We start from the raw sequence: 19021 nt of genomic DNA on the forward strand, positions 1-19021 counted from the left end.
AGCCCCGCGGAGGAGGCGAGATTTGGTAAAAGCTAGCGTTAGTGCGTGTAACAAAAGCAAATGATAATAGAAGATTCAGTTAGTTGAAGCTTCACCGTTCTCAAGATCACACATCACCGTAACAAACTATAGCTATAACAGCAAGTCCGATAAAAAGGGAAAAGTGATAACTACAGTGAATCTGCAATGAGCACTAATACTAAGAACATTATTCTTGATCACTAATAATCTTCACAAACCTATATGATAAAATCAGATAATTATTGCGGAAACTATAAAATATATTTTATTTAAAAGTTTCAAACTACATTTAGTTTTTTTATGTAGTGCTCAGCATGTTTATATTTAGTGATATTGAGTGATACCAGAAAAATGCTAAAGAATATATATATATATATATATATATATATATATATATATATATATATATATATATATATATATATATATATATATATATACGAATTTAATTATCCAAAGTGAAGAAACTATATTATTTTAATTGGTGCTATTCCAATACAGTGAATCGTCATGTTATGACATGGAAGGTGTAGCAGGACTATTATAAATATACTAAACTATTTATACCAGAAACTTCATTTTGAACATATAAGAAAATATTAACCAACGACAGAGAGACTAAAGGAAGAAGGATCCCTGATTATGCAAGGAAACTTCAAGTTTGTTGTGACGTGTAATTACAGTGACCGAGAAATGAAATATCTTGTTTAAACGGTTTAGTCACAGTGAACATTCGAATTTGAGAGAGATCTCTATTCTATTTTATTATTTTTTTTACAAAGTTCATTTAAGGCATTTATCAAAGTGAACTAAATAACATATATATCTATCGAATATCTAGCGTGTATATATATATATATATATATAGTGTGTGGTGGTAGTGTGTGTTCCTTAGTGAAATTAAAAATAAATATGTGTGCATTGTCTAATAAGTGTGTGGAGTTTTCATTGAATATACTTAGCCGCAGGGTAAGTACGAAATAACTTGTTATTATAATTTTTTTATATACTTTTCAAGCATTCCAGGATTTGTTGTCTGCCAGATTTAATTCATTCAATTTGATGATAAATTCACATTTTTTTAAATACTAAGATAAGATCTGACCTCAAGTCAGAACTTCAAGCAGCATTACTGTCCCTAACGGAGCAATGAGACGTTAAAATAGAACCCATGTTGCAGGAATGTAAGTTCTAAATTTAATTGTATTTGTGGCTCCACCGACACGAAATTTTTTTTTTAATTTTTATTTTGGCGAGTCTATATTTTATTAATTATTTTCAACATTTACATATGATTTGCATATGTCTTACATTCCTGTAGTGACAGGGTGAGATGGGTATTTGGAACCACCTCCCACCTATCTCATGCTCTTCACAGGCTGATGTGTTACAAATCTTCCGTACAGATTGTGTTAAGACTTATAAAATAATCCCGCTCATATCTATACTTTACCTAGTCTGGCTTGGAGTGCAATGCCAACATATAAGGAGTAAAATTAAAACTGAGATGTTAACATGTATTTATTCAGTGACGCTCAAAAAATCTGAAACATATTCCCTTAACTTTCCTACTGTACTTCCACAGAAAAGTGTTAGGCGAAGTCAGCAGGGGCTACATATTTTTTCTAGCTCCGGGCCTCCAGCTGGGTTAATCCGGTCCTGGGTATGACAATGGAAAACGTGATAAAACATATCAAATGTGCAACTTGTATGTGATGAGGAAAAATGTAAGAAGCTTCTCCACATCAGTTTCCCATCCTAAAGACAAGAAGGTGTCCTGATTTTTACGCGCTTATTCGCCTTCCTAAGCAGGCCGTTGGCACCTGATAGATTCTGACTACTTACTCCGGGAGTCAGGTGGACCTCACCTACGTTGGCCGTATTGCACCTCCACTGACATCATCTAGCTCTCAACTATTTCTTTTACATCTAATACACATCAGTGGGCAATAAATTTTAATTGGCATAGGACTTCGGCCAGACTGCAAGTAAGGAATTGAGATGTTTCACTCGGTCAACATGAAGTACACTAACAGGAGTAAAATTATTCGAAATCTTATTCTCCAAATATGAAAATAAGATCAAGATACTTGTACGCGTGCGTCATTTTATATAAGGCCTTATTAACATACATTCTAATTTCACAACGGAGAAAGCACCATCTGTACAATAAATAAAAATAATCACATAAGAGCATCTTGTAAACATTCAACTCTTTTGCACAATCCTCGTATATAACGTTACAGTTGCATGATGCAAATTTCGTATAATATCGTTTTCGACGAATCAATTCACAAGCTCCTTTGACTTAATAACATACTATATATATATATTATTCTTTTTGACGGAAGGATTGACATTAGACAGTAGTTCTGTCATGCGTATTCACGTTTATATTAATCCCTACTATATGTTTTGCTTCATATTTCAATTTTCACGTTGTGATGATAAAAGACGTTTGACGTTTATATCTTCGTGAGGTAGAAGGTATATGTGTACTTAAACAATAACTTGAAAAGAAATAAGCATATTAGTTATATTTTGATAATATACATACTTGGTTTTGGGATAGTTCTGAGAAGATAAGTACAGTAGGATGGATGTGTTTATTTGCTAATATCTGATGTAATTATCATAATCTCAAACTAAATATATAGAGAGAACGCTTTTATTTACTACAGAATGAAAACATAAAATGACATCTTTGAGTTTTAACGTCCCACGATTATGCCGGTTAGGCTAAAGGAGACTGTGATGAGAAATGAATGAAATAATGGAATGAAGAACGTGGAAGAAAACTGGAGAACCCCGAGAAAACCTACGAGCACGGTGTTTGTTCACCACAAAGTCCACACGGCGCGAGCTCTGAGATCGAACCAGGGACCCCAAGCACCGGAGGTGAACGCTCTACCACTTAGCCATCGCGCCCCCTTATTTACTACAAAATGAAGAAAACTTTCAAAGGTAATCTGTTTAGTATTTGAACGAAATACTTGAATTAAATGTACGCTTTCAGACGTATTCAGGTGTATACCTTTGAAACATTTCAGTGTATCTCTATCAATAATAAATCTTTTTTCTTTTCTAACAGTGAGTATCGAACGTGTAGAAAAAAGCATATTGCAAAAAACAAACCTGATTTTAAAAATACCTATGTGCTTTTCATAATTAAGCTATATAAAGTTAACATTAATACATGTTTCTGTTCCTAAGATTATTTGCCTCTAGAAGAATGATGATTAATAATATACACAAGTATATTCAATGTTAGTTAAGAATCCATCTATACAAAGGAGCAACATAATTTAAATTTATCATTACAAAATAATAATAACGCCTAATACTGATCACCTTAAACAGACAGAATAGATTTGGCGCAGCCAATCACAAAAAGATACATTTCCAGACAAAATTTGAACTAATAAACATAAAATTCTAACGTGAAATTCTGGAACGGGCGTGACTCACTTTCTCCAACGAAGAAGTGTATGCTGGAATTTTCCCTTCGTTTAGGATGAGACCCGAAGGCATTTCTCAAGCCTAGTACTTTTAGAAATATATATATATATATAATATGAATTTGGTGAAGAGTTCATATATGGGCTATGGCGCCATCCTGTTGAAAATAGAGACCCTGTAATTTGTCTGGTATGAAATGATTTAACCAAAATATTGAAAAGGCCATCCTCGTAACGTTGACACCCCAGTGTTAAAAATGAGTATGATTCGATGAACTAACAGTGCATACCACAATCCACACCACACCACATCATGTAATAAGATTTCTCTTTATATGTGTGTATTTCCTCTCGAATAGAAACTCTAATTCTACATAACCAAGCCCCTTCCGACATAAATATATATCCTGTTCTTAATGTGTAGAACAATAGTGATTTCTTTAAGTATCATTCACAGAACTGCGCTCGCTCCGTTGTTGAACTTTTTGTGTAGTAGATGTATCTCTGTTGTTCATAAGAACTGGTTCTTCTTCGGCTTACTGATGTTTGTGTGTGTGTGACTCGACCGGGTGAATAACAGCGACACATGGACCAATGTTACGTATCATGATACGAAAAGCCATACTGTGCAATAACCTTCCATTGCTGAAGTTTTTACCTGAAGCATTGATCGCTACCTTCGGAAACCTCATTCAGTCTGTTCAGTTGTCGTTCTTGAACTACTAAGCTAGTGTTTCATTTCAACCGAACAGTATCTCCTTACACACCGTTAGTGGTGCCCAGTACCCTATCCAAGCCGTGCGTCGCCTCTCCTAACGTACACAATCACGAGACCTGTTCCTATTGAGTACATGTGAGACACTGTTGGACTGTTTGGGTTGGTCTGCAGTTCCGGTGACAAACCTTGGTTGGTCCAGCGAACGAAGAAAATCGTTCAAATTCATTGTAAACAATTAACTGTTCCATGTTAGACTACAGTTCATGATATAAATGGAATTATATGTTCCGTCGCATGGGTATTTTTGAAATCTTGTAAACAACAAAGATGTTTGCAAGATTTTGTTATATTTTTAATAACTTAAAATAAGATCTACCTTTATATTTGCAAACGAATAATAAATACTTTTGATAGCGTCTTCGATGTACATTGTAATTAAAATTTATTCTAATAATATGTATGAATTATTCATGTGAAAGCATCTAAAACTTAACGTAATGAAAACTAATTTACATAATTTATATGGTTGCTTAAGAGTGTTTTAAAATGATTGCATATTTCTTTTTCATATCACTTATGAGCACCCATACTTAACGATTTTTCTCTATATGATATTCTTGCTTAGGGAATTCTCATGCTGATGACTTTCATAAATAAAGCCTCTTACAAAGAAATTTATAGCATTTTGAGCATAAAAATATGCTAATCGTTATTAGTTATTACTTCAGAATAAAATTGCAAGTAACATACATGAAATAGACAGGAAATAATGACCGCTAATTATTTGTTATCGACACATAAATTCCTTGAATATGTTGCGAAGAATGACTGTATATGGGTTTGTATGCACTTTTAATAGTACAACACGAAATTTCAGCCCAGTAAAATGGAACGAACCGAATACATTGTGGGCAATGAAACATGATTTTGCAAGAAAGGAGACCTGGAACAAAAAAGGAGTGAAAATTTAGTTTAAGCAACAAGTTGAGGAGAAAAGCACTGTTTGAACATAATTCATAATCTTTCTCTAAATGAACTTCCTAAAAATAGATCTAATTCGTTACTTATGTATGTATCACTTGTATATGTGTCTGTGTATCCAGTGGCGGCGGTTGGACGTCAAAAGTGGGGGGGGCAAGACATGATCTCAATATTTGTATATCAATGTTAGTTTTTTGGTTGCTTCTAACATTTTGTTTGACGAAAGGTTGTATAAATATTAGGATACTGTATTTTCAAGTTAAAATACCAAATATCGTGTTTCATATTTTACTAAGTAAATTGAGAAGAGCAACGCAAGTAGATACTAGCCCTTTGTACTCTTAAACAACGAAGATGTAAGAAGAGATTTGATTCCTTGCTCATGAACATCTTAAAATTCTGTCTGGAAAATTGTGTGGTCAGATTAGGGGCTTATTTGATAAATTCGCAAAACAAACAGAAAGGATAATATTAATCGAACAGTAATGAAAAATGAGGCTTGTTTCGCAAAAGTTATATTGAAACTGGGAATTAATGAACAACTTATATTTTTAATTCCATGCATGTTATTACATGTTATTACTCTTAGAAAAACAGTAAATACTACAAGCATATGCTGCGACATTTAAAGAAATACTTTTGCAGCCTCCCGAAAAATGTTGGTTGCCATTAGGTACAGTTTTCACTTTCTTGGAATACATCAAAACTCAACAATACTTAGAATCACTCCACACTCCAGTTATGCAAAATAATCCTAAAACTAGGGATGCCCACGAGACAAGATTTGAGGCTGTCTTGTCTCGAAAATGTGCTGTAAAAGTGATGTCTCGACTCGAAAAATGTATTCTTCTCTATTGGAAGAGCTGTGTCTCGACTCAAATTTTGTCAGGAAAATTCTGTCTCAACTCTTCTCGTGCGCATCCCTACCTAAAACCTAGAATTATGTTGAATTCACTAAATTTAATTGTATATACAAAATTGTATACAGTATGTATACCCCTAAATTCATATATTACACTGCAAAACAATGCCGCGCCTTTGACGTGGGAGACCCGGGTTCGATTCCTGGCGGGAGCTCATGTGGTTTGTATTCCACGTTAATCAGTAGGTCCACGTCTCATATAGCCTCACTGTTGAACGGGATGTTAAACTCAAAAAAATCAAATCAAAATATTCCTAACCATTAGAAAGAAGAAAAGACATTTTAGGAACTGTCGATTTTTGTGCAATTAAAGAATAATTGTGAACGTGTTTCTTCCAGACATGCTTTTGGGAGGCACTGCCCCCCGAAGTTCTGAGAGTATCCCACCCCCCGAACGAGACCAAAATAAGACGTCTATAATATAATAATAAATAGAATAGTACCAGCAGTGCTCCCCCCGGAATACTAAGTGTGCGCCCCGGAACATTGTTTCTGAAAGAAACACTGCTTGTGGAGAACTTCTTTTTTTGCGAAATGTTACCTCATTTAGTTCTAAAGCAACTGACTAACATATCGAGCCCTTGTAAGAAGAAATAAAAGTACACTCGAATTGTGGCACTCCAATAGGTTAATTTTTGGGCCATTTTTCGTGGCAATTAAAACGCAATTCATGTAGCTTTCTTCACTGTACGGGAAGACAACCAATACGTACTCACGAAACGGCAAATATTTTATGGCACCATTTTTATTCTATGAACCATTAATACATACAAAAACTTTATATTTCCAAATGAAATTATATACATTGATGGGTCATTTCAAAAAAGTGGGGGGGGGGGCAACTGCCCCCCTTTGCCCCCCCTAATCGCCGCCCATGTGTGTATCGCTTTCATAGACACTGTGTTATTCAGTTGCATGGCCTGGGATCGAAAAAGGGAGTCTTTGCACGAAAGACAAGCACTACTTCGAGGAAAGTGTTCTTTTAACATATAAATATCGTTTGTAGCAAACACAATGGCAGAGTCATTTTAAGATTTGAGTTGTTATTGACTGCTTCTAAAACACAATATTGGAAGGAAAAGTAGAAAAACACGTTTGGGAAAACTCCGAAAACTGCAGAGGCTGATCGGGTTTTATTCGATTTGATTTGACAACACTCTTGTTACCTATGAGTTCCACAAGAGCAATAAAACCAGCATCATTGTCAGTGGTATCTCAACATGTAATGTCCGGAGTCTCGTGTTTCTGCTAGTGAAATACCACTGAAAGTGAACATTTGTTGGGAGGAGTATATCATAACTCTCTTCCACGCACATTTTCCGTACAATTGAGTATTGAAACAGAGCGGGAAAATAGTTTATCAATCGGAGTGACCACAGCTAAAGATACCGTGTCCAGCAGACATAAGTGGGCAGGAGCATTTGCCGACTGAAAAACTCATTTGAAGTTACAAGTAGAAGTGCCACGAGAGATGCTTTGTGGAATTCGTCGATTGGCAGGCCTGGAAAATCTACAGGGTGTCTATCGGTCACGAAAGTCATGAAATCAGAAAATGGTCATGAAAGTCAAGAAAATGTCACGAAATTTAGGTTTTGGGTCACGATTTTTTCTATCTACAAATATAAGTGTAGACTGGATTTTTTTTTTCTATAAAACGTCAAAATTTACCACCAAAAATGTCTATGGTCGGGCTTTAGACGCTACCAAATCGTAAGCAGAGCGTGCATGTATCCAATGCATGAAAATTCGGCCCTATTCGCACCAGGGTTTGCCGAAGTGGGCCCAGCCCTGAAAAAACCCATCTTAAAACACACCTGGGTTTTTGACTTTTTTGTTATTGTATTATTGGTACAATTAAGGTGATCACATTGAAAGTTATTTTTATCAGATTTTAAACTTTCTTTGGGCGAATTATATGCTTTCATGTTAAAATAGACAACAATATTCAACATAAGACCTGTATAAAGCTCTAAATGCACTGAATAAATAAATAAATAAATAAATAAACCACAACTTAGCTTGAGATAATTGTAGAACAAATTAATGTGTGGATTATGCTTATAGCCTATTTGAAGTAAAGTAAGCGATTGTATATTTTAGAAAATACTTTCCGTGAATAGTGTGTTTCCTGACTCGGCGCCGCCGAGGGACGTTATTCCTCATACGTTGACGGGTTTAAGGTCATAGGTGTCGGTACTAACAGTAAATATGTAAATACATTAGTAAAACTATTAATATTATTTCTTACCTTTGGTGGTAACAAAAGTATTCATTAAAATTTGCTTTTCCAACAACAGTTAAATTCAGTCATTTGTTGCTAGCCTTCAAATAAGCATTCTGTAGAATCAACACCACCAATAACGTACAAATTCTTGTCAAAATTAAGAAGCTTAATGCTCGGAGCTCCGAAGACTACGTAACGCTTACTATTTCAAGTACTGCATTCAAACTTCAGTATTAATGGAAGTTTCGATGTACAGTAAAGCAAGCTGCATTTTCAGGGAAAACCCGTCGTGAAAGAAGTGTTCGGGAAATTCCCGCAATTGAATCCACAAAGCATCGAAAGTGAATACTTCAACAATAAATTTATTTATTTTACGCTGGAGGATATTTCATTTGAGTTTAGACATTTTGAAACATTTATTTTATAAAATATGAATTATAGGCCTATCTTTGTTAATTGTTTTAAATTAATTTTCGGAAAAGAACGGTCTTGCAACAAGTGCTCGGGTAATTCCCGTAATTGAATGCACAAAGCATCGAAAGACCATTTATTTTACGCGTATTTAAGACATTTTGATGAATTATGTCTTTGTTTTAAATTAATATAGCTATTTGGTATTCATATTTGGCGAACGTCACTGAGGCTCCTAGGATGACTCGATCTACATTTGTTAGTATGTCTGCCTTTACCACACAGTGTTCAACGTTCGGTCTTTTAAATTTTCAGGATACAAACTAGACACACTCTAAATTTTCTGTTTAGATTTTGGCAGCATACCAACGTAAAATTACAAAATGGCGCGCTTTTTTTAAAACAAAAAATAGCTGATATCCACTGGCGAAAATCCCGGGGGGATGATGGGGACATATCCCCTACAATCTTGGAACTGTCCCCCTCAATAATCCGATTGGAAATGTGTCTTTTAGGAAGAAATGTGATGATTTGTGTCCAACTGTCACAAAGGAAAGTGAAATGAAATTCATACCTCCCAGAATATGCCTCAAATCTGACCGCCTCCCAATGTTGAAGACAACTCTGCTCCCCTACCCATGTTGTCCCGGAGTCCCACACAGGGGACATAAAATATGACGATATTATTATTGCTTTACAACTTTAAAATCAGACTGGCAACATTGGGAATTGTTTACAGGGAATTATCATATTTGGATCATCCCTTGTGAACAGTTTTCAATGTTGCCGGTCGGATTTTAAAGTTATAAAGCAATAATAATGTCGTCATATTTTATGTCCCCTGTAGAGGACGCCGGGACCGACATGGGTAATCCTCCTCAGCATTGTTTTTCGCCTTCATAAATATTTTGTACATCGCATATATACCGTCTTACCCGTCTCCCCAATGTTGAAGACAAATTTGCGCCGCTGCTACAAAGCGCAATTTTAGGTCTTTCAAGTTGAAATTTTCAAAGTAGAAGCACGAGAGACTAAATTAGCTGTATATATTTTGGCGGCATAACATTTCAAATTGGCGTCCATTTTTCAAAATAGCGATTATCCATGCTACAAGGTGCAATTTTTGGACTTTTTAAGTTGATATTTTGAGGGTAGAAGCACAAGACATTCTAAATTTGATGTATAGATTTTTTCGATGATCCAATATAAAATTTCAAAATGGCGGCAATTTTTTCAAAACAGCAGTGAATAGAAAGTTGTTGCAAGTTGTGACAATGACACTCATGAAATGTAAATCATATTTTAACATTTTTACCCCAAAGAGATTGAAATACTTCGAAAAAACCCAATTAAACCCGAAAAAAACCACATGGGCCCAGATGGGTTGGGTTTTTCAAAAATACCCGGTTTTTTCAAACCCTGATTCGCACCCAAATTTGCTCTTGAGAATGTTACTAAATTTTATGGTTTGGGAAAGAAAAAGCCACGAAATTTCATTTTGGAATTTTAGTAGACACCCTGATCTATCATACCGATATGACATGACTCAGAGAATACATCTGGCGCAGTCCATGTCAGCTACGTTATTCGTCGCTGTCTTGACCTGCAGTGCGTACATAAGAGCCAGTTTCGGAACCTTCTTCCGCGCCACGTTCGTGAATATATGGCAAACTGTCAAAAGACACTTAGTGGATCAAAGTGGAGGACACTTACCACATTAAATGAGGCCTACATTTATCCCACGAATCATTGTAACATTTGGCCAGTAATGTGCCGTTGATACCTTTTGCAAGAGGCGTGCCGATAAAGTTTTTTCCAGTGAGTCATGATTGTCGTCAAATACGGTTACGAGTAGAGGAAGAAAGGTACGTAAGATGGACAAAAATGCGAAGTTAATACAGTCCTTTTCCAAGAATTCATTATGACCCTAAACTATTAAAAGGACTCTCTTCATTTGCACAGAACCAACAAGACCTGGGTTCAGATCCACTTGATCAAATCGACCAGTTATACCGTCAGATCATCTCAATTTTATTATAAAGTGTAATACTAAACTGGAATTTGTTCATTTTCCCAACATTCCTGTGTAAAGATATGACGTCAGCTCAATATGTTTCTGCGTGCCGTCTTTGTGCCTTCACTAACCTCTGGAAAGCCTATAGAGAGAAATGGGATGAAATTTCTATGCCTGTGCTCCAACAGTTGCAGTGTTAGGCGGTAGTCTGTTATGCTGGTGGTCCAAGGATAACCGGTGGACCGGTGGTGGGGGCTCAGCTTTTCATAAGTGAACTTTACAAATCGGTGGAATATAACCCTATTTATTTGTTTTCTGTGTAAATCCCACTCGTCAGTGGTATGTTAGACAGGACATACGAACGACGGACGGGCGAACGGAGGAATGGACATGGAAACAGTTTTTAAATATGTACCCAGTTCGCGTCCTGGTCGCTACGCACTACATACCGTAATGGTTATCTTACCAGCAAAGTGAGCGTATCTCTGGTGTCGATTACTAGTTTATTTGGAGCTATAAAGGTGTAGAACAAAGCAGGTTGGTTCCTCCATTCCTCATTGTTCAACTGTCATATGTATTCGTGAGTATATACACAGAGTTACGTATATCGAACAGGAATTGGTATGGTCTTTGTTATATGATTTGGAAGACTGCGCACTGATCTCAAAGCGTGAATATGTGTAGTTGATCAGAGAGTAAACTGCGTAGTAATGATTAGCACTTTTTCATAATAATCCGGAAACCCAAATTCGAATCTCGATTCTATTACACGTTGTTCATTCTTTGAATTTCTTCTCACAGAATTCTTTTCAGCGATATTTAAAAAAAAAAAAAAAAAAAAAAAAAAAAAAAAAAAAAACTTTCAGACATGTGTTTATTTATTAATTTGTGTGTTCTAAAATTATTGCAGTAATTGAATAATCCGTGTTTTAAGTATAACCTTTCTCTTTACAGAAAACCAGTCCTATAGTTATGGCTGATATTGACAGTGATACAAGTCCACTAAGTGACCTGGAAATGGATCATGTTCTCCCTGTTTTCCCAGATCCTGGTAAGCCGTGTGTGGACATCTGGATGGAAAAATTTGAAAAGGGTTTATTATCCTGTACTCATTTTAAGGAACACTGGCGTATCTGGGTACCGAAAATATACAATCCTGAACCCAACGGGAATTGTCTTGATTTAAATTTTGACGAGGATCTTGCCCAAAAACATTTGTACGAGCCGTTGGAGAGATTTATTTGCAATGGAAATCCTCAGGAAGTACTGAAGGTAATTATTCTTAAAGTTTAGTTTGTATGTGTAACTGAATCCTTTATTTGTAAATATTCATTCCATAAATTATAATGAAATAATGTATTTATTGAAACTCAAAATTTATAATTAGAAGTTTGGAGGCAAGAAAATTAGTTGATGACCATACAAGCATTGTAATGAAGCATTGAAAATGGGGAAAGAGTCTCGTAGTATTCTAGCTATAAACCAAGAATACGAGAATTTGTAACTGGGTGAAATCGGATGGCTGATTCTCTAGTAATGACACAAAATGTATACATACCTTGCTTTCTCAGTAACGAGTTTATTTACCGCTAAACCACAAATGATGTGAATATTGTTTGCAGGAAACTTATAGGAATCAGTGGCGAAAGGTAATCCCACAACTAGATTAGGCCCGATAAACGAATATTCCCATTTAGCTCCACTACAGATTTTTTTGAAGTGCAGTTCATATTTTCTTCTGTCTGGGATTTGCAGGGGGGTGAGGGGAATTTCCTCCTCACATACTATTTTCATTTTCTGCATATTTGAAAATGGATGGAAAGGAAATGAAGGTACATGCATAATGTTAGCCGTCAAATTTCTTGGATAAGCGTTTGTTACTTTAAAGTAAATACAATACTGTATTTAATTAATACATCACGTGATAATGACTTCACTAGAAATGTTAATGCTTAGAAGGAACTTCATTTGAGTTGAGTTGATTTTAGTTTAGCGTCCCTTTCAGCAGCGAGGCTATATGAGACGTGGACCTACTGATTAACGTGGAATCCGAACCACATGAGCTCCCGCCGGGAATCGAACCCGGGCGAACTTCATTTGAATCAACGCAATATATTTAGTATTGAATTCTATGCAGTGGCATATTTAAGGGGGTAGCTTTAGGACTTAAGTACTCACCGAACTTTTATCGCAATTTTTTATTGTTTTATATATTGCATAATTTTCACATTTCCAGGAATAAAATTACCAAAGAGCCTTCCAAAACAAGCAAAGCCTCCAGAAACAAAATCGTAAATACCCCACTGATTCCATGAAATGGAAAACTTAACTAAAATTGCACACAAATATAATTATTTTATCCTGTACGGTAGCGTTTGGTAAGTTTATACATATGTTTAATGTATCAGACTTATATTCTACAATCTATTATGGACCAGGCCTCATGTTAAAAAAAAAAAAAAACCTCTGAATAATTTCTCAGAGTTCATAACTAAATTAACCAAGTTACCACTAATAGAAATACATAATTCTACACAGAAACTTTTTACTCTATCTTAAAGAAATTATTTAATAACATATTAGCATTGAAAGATGTTTTCAACGCTAAAACTAAACTCCCAGAGGCGGACCTTCGCACGTTCTCAAGAATGCGTGCAATCGCCAGCGATAATAGCTTCGTTCCCTGAGCAGCACAGCCCGCAAGCCTATCTAGCGAGCTGGTGAGGCTCAGACGGAAGAGTCTCCAAGTGTTTCCAAGCTACTATATTTTACCAGAAAAACCAAAATTTTGAAGTATTGACTTTATTTTATAAGAAATCAAAGATGAAGAAATATACGGTAGAAAACAAAGTAGGTCTGGCCTCAAAGCCTTATAGTACGCTTCGCCACGGAAGGAGTGTTTGGAAAAGTGTTTTTGTGCTATTGGTGATGCGCGGAAGCTTCTTTCCACTCCCTCACCACCCGCACACAAAATCTTAAATAGGAATGTGTGTCGTATAACACCTTAAATTAAAGGGTATATAAAAAACGACTTAAAATTGTTTAAATTGGACAATTGGTTCTCTAGTAGTCGCAAAATGTGAATGGTGTGGTTAGAAACGTTTCCTTTTATTAAATTCCCCTATTGGTATTATTAATCACGTGAAATGATTAATGCGGATAACGTATTACGGAAATTCTCCAACAATTTGTTTAACTCCATTGATGTTCAATGTAACAAAACAACTAAAACTATCATACCAACTAATTATGATACCTTGAATGTTCTTCAACAATTCTCTACCGAGGTCCTTTTAGCTCAGGGGCTTGTATACAAGCCCCAGTATTTTGCCCGGCTCGGCAGGAGCGTGCATGTCTTCGGACAGTTGATCAAAGTTATCAATTCTATCCAGCGGTTCCAACCAACTGAAACTAAAGTACGCTAGTTACCACTCGAAGTTTCAGTGGCAGATGGCTGAGGATAAAGAAGTTCTGATATTGAGTGTTGTGTAATCACTCCCTCTTCGTAATCTTTGCCTAAACTATATAGCCAAGTAAGTTGTTGTATACACATATTCTAGTGCATTAATGTGTGTACACTGATCAAAGAAAATAAATGACGAGTCAATCCATAGGAAGTTAAATATTTTCTCACTCGTGATATTTTCTGTCTCATGTGCAGTGAAAAAATCGATTAAAAAGAGAAATTTATTTTTAAACAATTGAACATTTCGAACAATGAACTAAATGTTATATATGCACCTGTGGGTAGACGAACGTTGAAATGTTTTGAAAATATCACAGTATATGGAGTTTGAAAATACTTGAAACCAATGAACGATACAGCTGTTTTATAAGTTTATTAACAGTTTCGTCATTCGAAATAGTTAACCGTGAATAATAATAATAATAATAATAATAATAATAATAATAATAATAATAATAATAATAATAAAGAAACTTTATTCATATTGATCTATCAACAGATCTTGGTTTTGTTGGAACTGATATACCTTTGTACGTTTGTCGTGACAAGTAATATTAGGTTCTAGTACTCATGCTCCCCAGAAGTAATATATTAATTCGAATGTTACGGTTACGGTTTACATTTGGCGGTATGTTACGGTTTTTTAGGGGAGAAGCCTGTTATTCCACTCTATAAGAACGAATCCATTCATCTGCTCAGAAAATTTCTAACTTACACAACGGTGACTATCACACTATGTCGTCCTTCTTAGTAATGATTTACAGTCAATAGAATATCGCGGACTGTCATATCCTTTATACTCACTGCAAATAACAAGAGGATAAGACGGGCATACCCACCATACGAACTTAACGGGTTAAGTATAGATTATACCATAATTGTAACAATCGTATTTGTAAAAAAGTACGTTTGAAGCACGTATGTCGAAACAATAGCCTAGGATAACATCTTTTGATTTGATTCTATACGAATTTTGATTTAGGATTCCAACTTTTATATATATATATATATATATATATATATATATATATATATATATATATATATATATATATATATATGTCGGGTGTTCTAAAAATGACACCCACGGACCACAGAGCACTATTCTATAGGTCAAAATAAAGCAAAATATATATATAATTATACACTTTTCTGATGGTATAATTGTATACTTTTCTGATCATACAGTTAATCTTCCATCAAATAGCTACATCGACTCTTTCCAGATGGCAGTTAAAAACGATAACGTTGATACTAGCACCATCTGTTAGCGTCGGTACAAAATAAATACTGTTCACTTGCGAACAGAAGAGCAAATATTTACAAAGTTAACCCAAGTAGTTTCTACAAAAATACCTATATTCTAGCTAAATTAGTGTAATTTTATTGTTTTGTAATGAATCGGAAATAAACAATTGTTTAGAAAAGAGAATGACTCCGATCAGAAGACTTTATAAATACAAATAATAAAGTCTGGTTCAATGCATAGATGTGATGTTTTCATAATGGCTTACCGCAAACTAATGAGATCTCAAAATATAGGCCTATATATGAATTTTTAGTATTCTTTCTAAAAAAGACATAATGATATGATATAGATATTTGAAATGAATACATTAACAAGACAATTAGATCGTAGAAGGAAAAAATAAAATGTAGAACACAGTGGGATTTGAACCAGGCAAAATTAATCTCTCATATTTACAAAATAAGTGTTAAAGAAAAGTGCCTTAGCACGCTCGGCTATCGAGCCAACTGTAAAATCACATGTTACAGTATATTCTATAAAATCCATACGACTATCTTTAGGTCTTTTGTGTTTTATTGACTTTGGCAAACATAATAATATTTTGTTCTCAGTCAGCTCAGCAAAGATTAAGTAATATTTTTGGAAGATAATTTAAACATATTTTATGTAATAACAGAATTTTTTTTTAATGTTTCGGACATTTATTTGTTTAACGGTTAGCAGCATTTGAAACATTTTTTTTAAATATATAGTCATTTTTTACCTATATTTTTTACCTGTTAAATTATATGATTTACAAAATGGCAAAGCTTACGAAATAACATGAAAATTAATTCTATCACAGAAAGAGTTTTAGAGTACAGGTGAAAGACTTTTAGTACATTTAGATAGGAAATATAAAACCCCAATGCCACAATGATATTATGAAGATACAGAGCAAGAAATTACAGATATGAAAAATATAAGCTATTTATGCATTATGATCTTATGAATCCGTTAAATAATGGGTGTTCTATACATCGAATATTTTTCAAGAATGAGCCGCTAAAATGAATTATTTTTGAAAATTTATAAGGGAAAATTTATGTTTTATTAAGATAAAAGATTTCTTCTAACTTGTGTGAAGGGAAGGAGCTTAAGATACTAATCGCATTGCCTCTTTGTATAGCTAGGCTAATGTGTTGTACTAAAAATTGTTGGCTTCTGGCGTCGCCTGATTTAATAATCAAATTGGAACCCAGTTCTTTCAAAAATTTGTGAGCTTCTTTGCTGAAAACCCCCATAGTTTCAGTTGCAAAAGCAACGAAAAGATGCTCTTCTTTCAGTTTAGAATATTTGGAGTGTTTTCTCTTGCAGGCCTCTTCAGCTGCACTACCTGAGAAAAAAAGAAAACTAAATTCTAATCTTCGCCTTAATTCCTAAATGAGGCACTCAATGCACAATGGATTCAAATCCACTTTTGGATATTTTGATGATATTTTATACTTAACATTTTTACATGAAGCTCTTTTCAGTGCTTGAAAGGTTAACATCCAATTATTGTAAGTAACTCGTATATTGTAGAAATCAGTACTCATTCTTCTATGTATACAAACGTTTCCTCAAAGCTTTTATAATTGAACTTGAATCCCTTGTGTTCTGACCACTCCAAATGATAGTAGGGCCCGACATTTTCATAGGGTAGATAAAAGGGATAAAATTTGGGATGAGATTTAAGCAGGGATGGAAAAATCTGGAATTGTGATCCTGATGATGAAACGACAGCAAATATCATTTTCACTGTATTTTTTTTTCTATATGAAGTGGAGATTTCTTTAAATGACAAATTGAACTATAATTTTTCAGACATCTCGTATCACAAACCGCAGGTGTTAATAGCGTAGGGGAAACTAAGGTTGGGGGTTAGAATCTTAGAAAATTCCTAGTTACACCGCCATAGTCTCATTCAATAATACATATTTTCCACTGTGAAAAAATTGAGAAAAACACGAAAAACTCTGTTCATTAAAAATACCTAAAATTGCATTTTTAGGAGGACCAATTTCCAGAATTATTCATAAAGGGACCTCCTATAAGTCCAAGTGGTATCCATACCCGGTCTTGAACAATTAATTACAAAAGGATACCTAGTGATTTAAAAAAAAACTCCGATTCTCATCGAAATATTCCTGAGAATTAGCATTTTTTGCTTCTGTCTCAGAGAAGGTATTATTTTCATAATACTAATGTAGAAATAATAAAAAAATGTTTTTTTCAGTTGCACTTTTTCTTCAATTTTTGCAATTATACTTAACATGACAATTATTTTACTACTACAAGTATCTACAAATGCATTTTATTGTTATCAAGTTAAACAAGTTAGTAACACGATACTTTCTTTTGTATCAATCCGCTGCATAAGTTGTGTAACATGCACATACCCATAGATATAAATTACTCTAGTTGCGACTTTTCTTAGACCGTAATATAACGCTACCAGTGCTAAGAGATGGCGTTAGTATGACTGTCTAACAAAGTAAAGAAAAGTACGAGCAATGACAAACTATTCTGCAATTGAGAAAGGATTAGTCAATGAGAAACGCTGGAATACACGACAAATCAATCAGCATGTTCGTTACTAACCCCAGTTATCCTCAATATTACTATTTGAAATACATAATATAATTTCCATTTACTCTGCGCCTGTCAGCTAGAACTCCATCTGGCGATAATGGATGTAGCTACGTGAAGAATACGTAGAGAAACTGCTAATGTTGTTAAGTTAATCTGCAATGTTGTCATATTGTAAATTTTTAGTTCTCTGTAGCGGCTGAAGGAGGTCACGGAGGGTATTTCGTCATATAACATTTTCGCTTTATTTTTACCTGTAGAATAGTGCTCTCGCTGTGTGGTCCGTGGGCGCCATTTTTAGAACACCCGATATATATATATAGATAGATAGATAGATAGATAGATATTATACTAGATCATAAAAATAAGAAAGAACCTTGTATAGATATATAAAAAATGTATACGTAAGAAAGTATAGTACAGCTTATGTTGCTGCTGAAGTGCCAATATCCAGAATTTCAATGAATTAACTCCCTGCCCAAAACGAGAGAAGTGGAAAGAAAATGAAACAAAACAATATTATGGAACGAATTTTAATTTATTTAGATTAACGCATTTAATCAGAAGAAGATGAAAACAAATCTTATTTATTAGCTAAGGTCGTTTCTCTGTTGTTTGTTCAAGTTTATCGTCCTTTTTTTTTTTTTTTTTTTTTTTGCACAACAGCTATATGAGGAGTGGACCTGCAATTTAATTGGAAATCCGAACTACCGTAATGCGTTCAGTTTTGGTAATGCTCTCCGATCGGGAATCGAACAAAGGGGTCACATGACCTCTGTATCTGATATCTAACACACAAAAAGAAAGTAATGAATATTACCTCAAGTAAAGTGGCAATTAAGATCTACGTAAAAATAGAAATAACATCATCTGTTAGTTTGTTTTTAGAACGCATATCAGTTTTTATGAGAAATCAGTTTAGAGACATATTATACATTTGTGCACAG

The 19021-nt window shown here is 34.6% G+C and overlaps 1 protein-coding gene across 1 annotated transcript in view; it reads left to right on the top strand.

The window, feature by feature from the left end:
- The window catches only part of Ubr1 (Ubr1 ubiquitin ligase), a 360686-nt gene that overhangs the window by 17847 nt on the left and 323818 nt on the right, over window positions 1–19021 (top strand). Inside the window, exon 2 of the mRNA XM_081752092.1 lies at window positions 11704–12021. Coding sequence (XP_081608218.1) covers window positions 11722–12021 — 300 coding nt within the window. The 5' untranslated portion in view covers window positions 11704–11721. The remainder of the gene's footprint in view (window positions 1–11703; window positions 12022–19021) is intronic.

The sequence above is a fragment of the Thermobia domestica genome, chromosome 3 (assembly GCF_964235325.1).
Source record: "Thermobia domestica chromosome 3, izTheDome1.hap1.1, whole genome shotgun sequence".
In the NCBI taxonomy this organism is placed as follows: Eukaryota; Metazoa; Arthropoda; class Insecta; order Zygentoma; family Lepismatidae; genus Thermobia; species Thermobia domestica.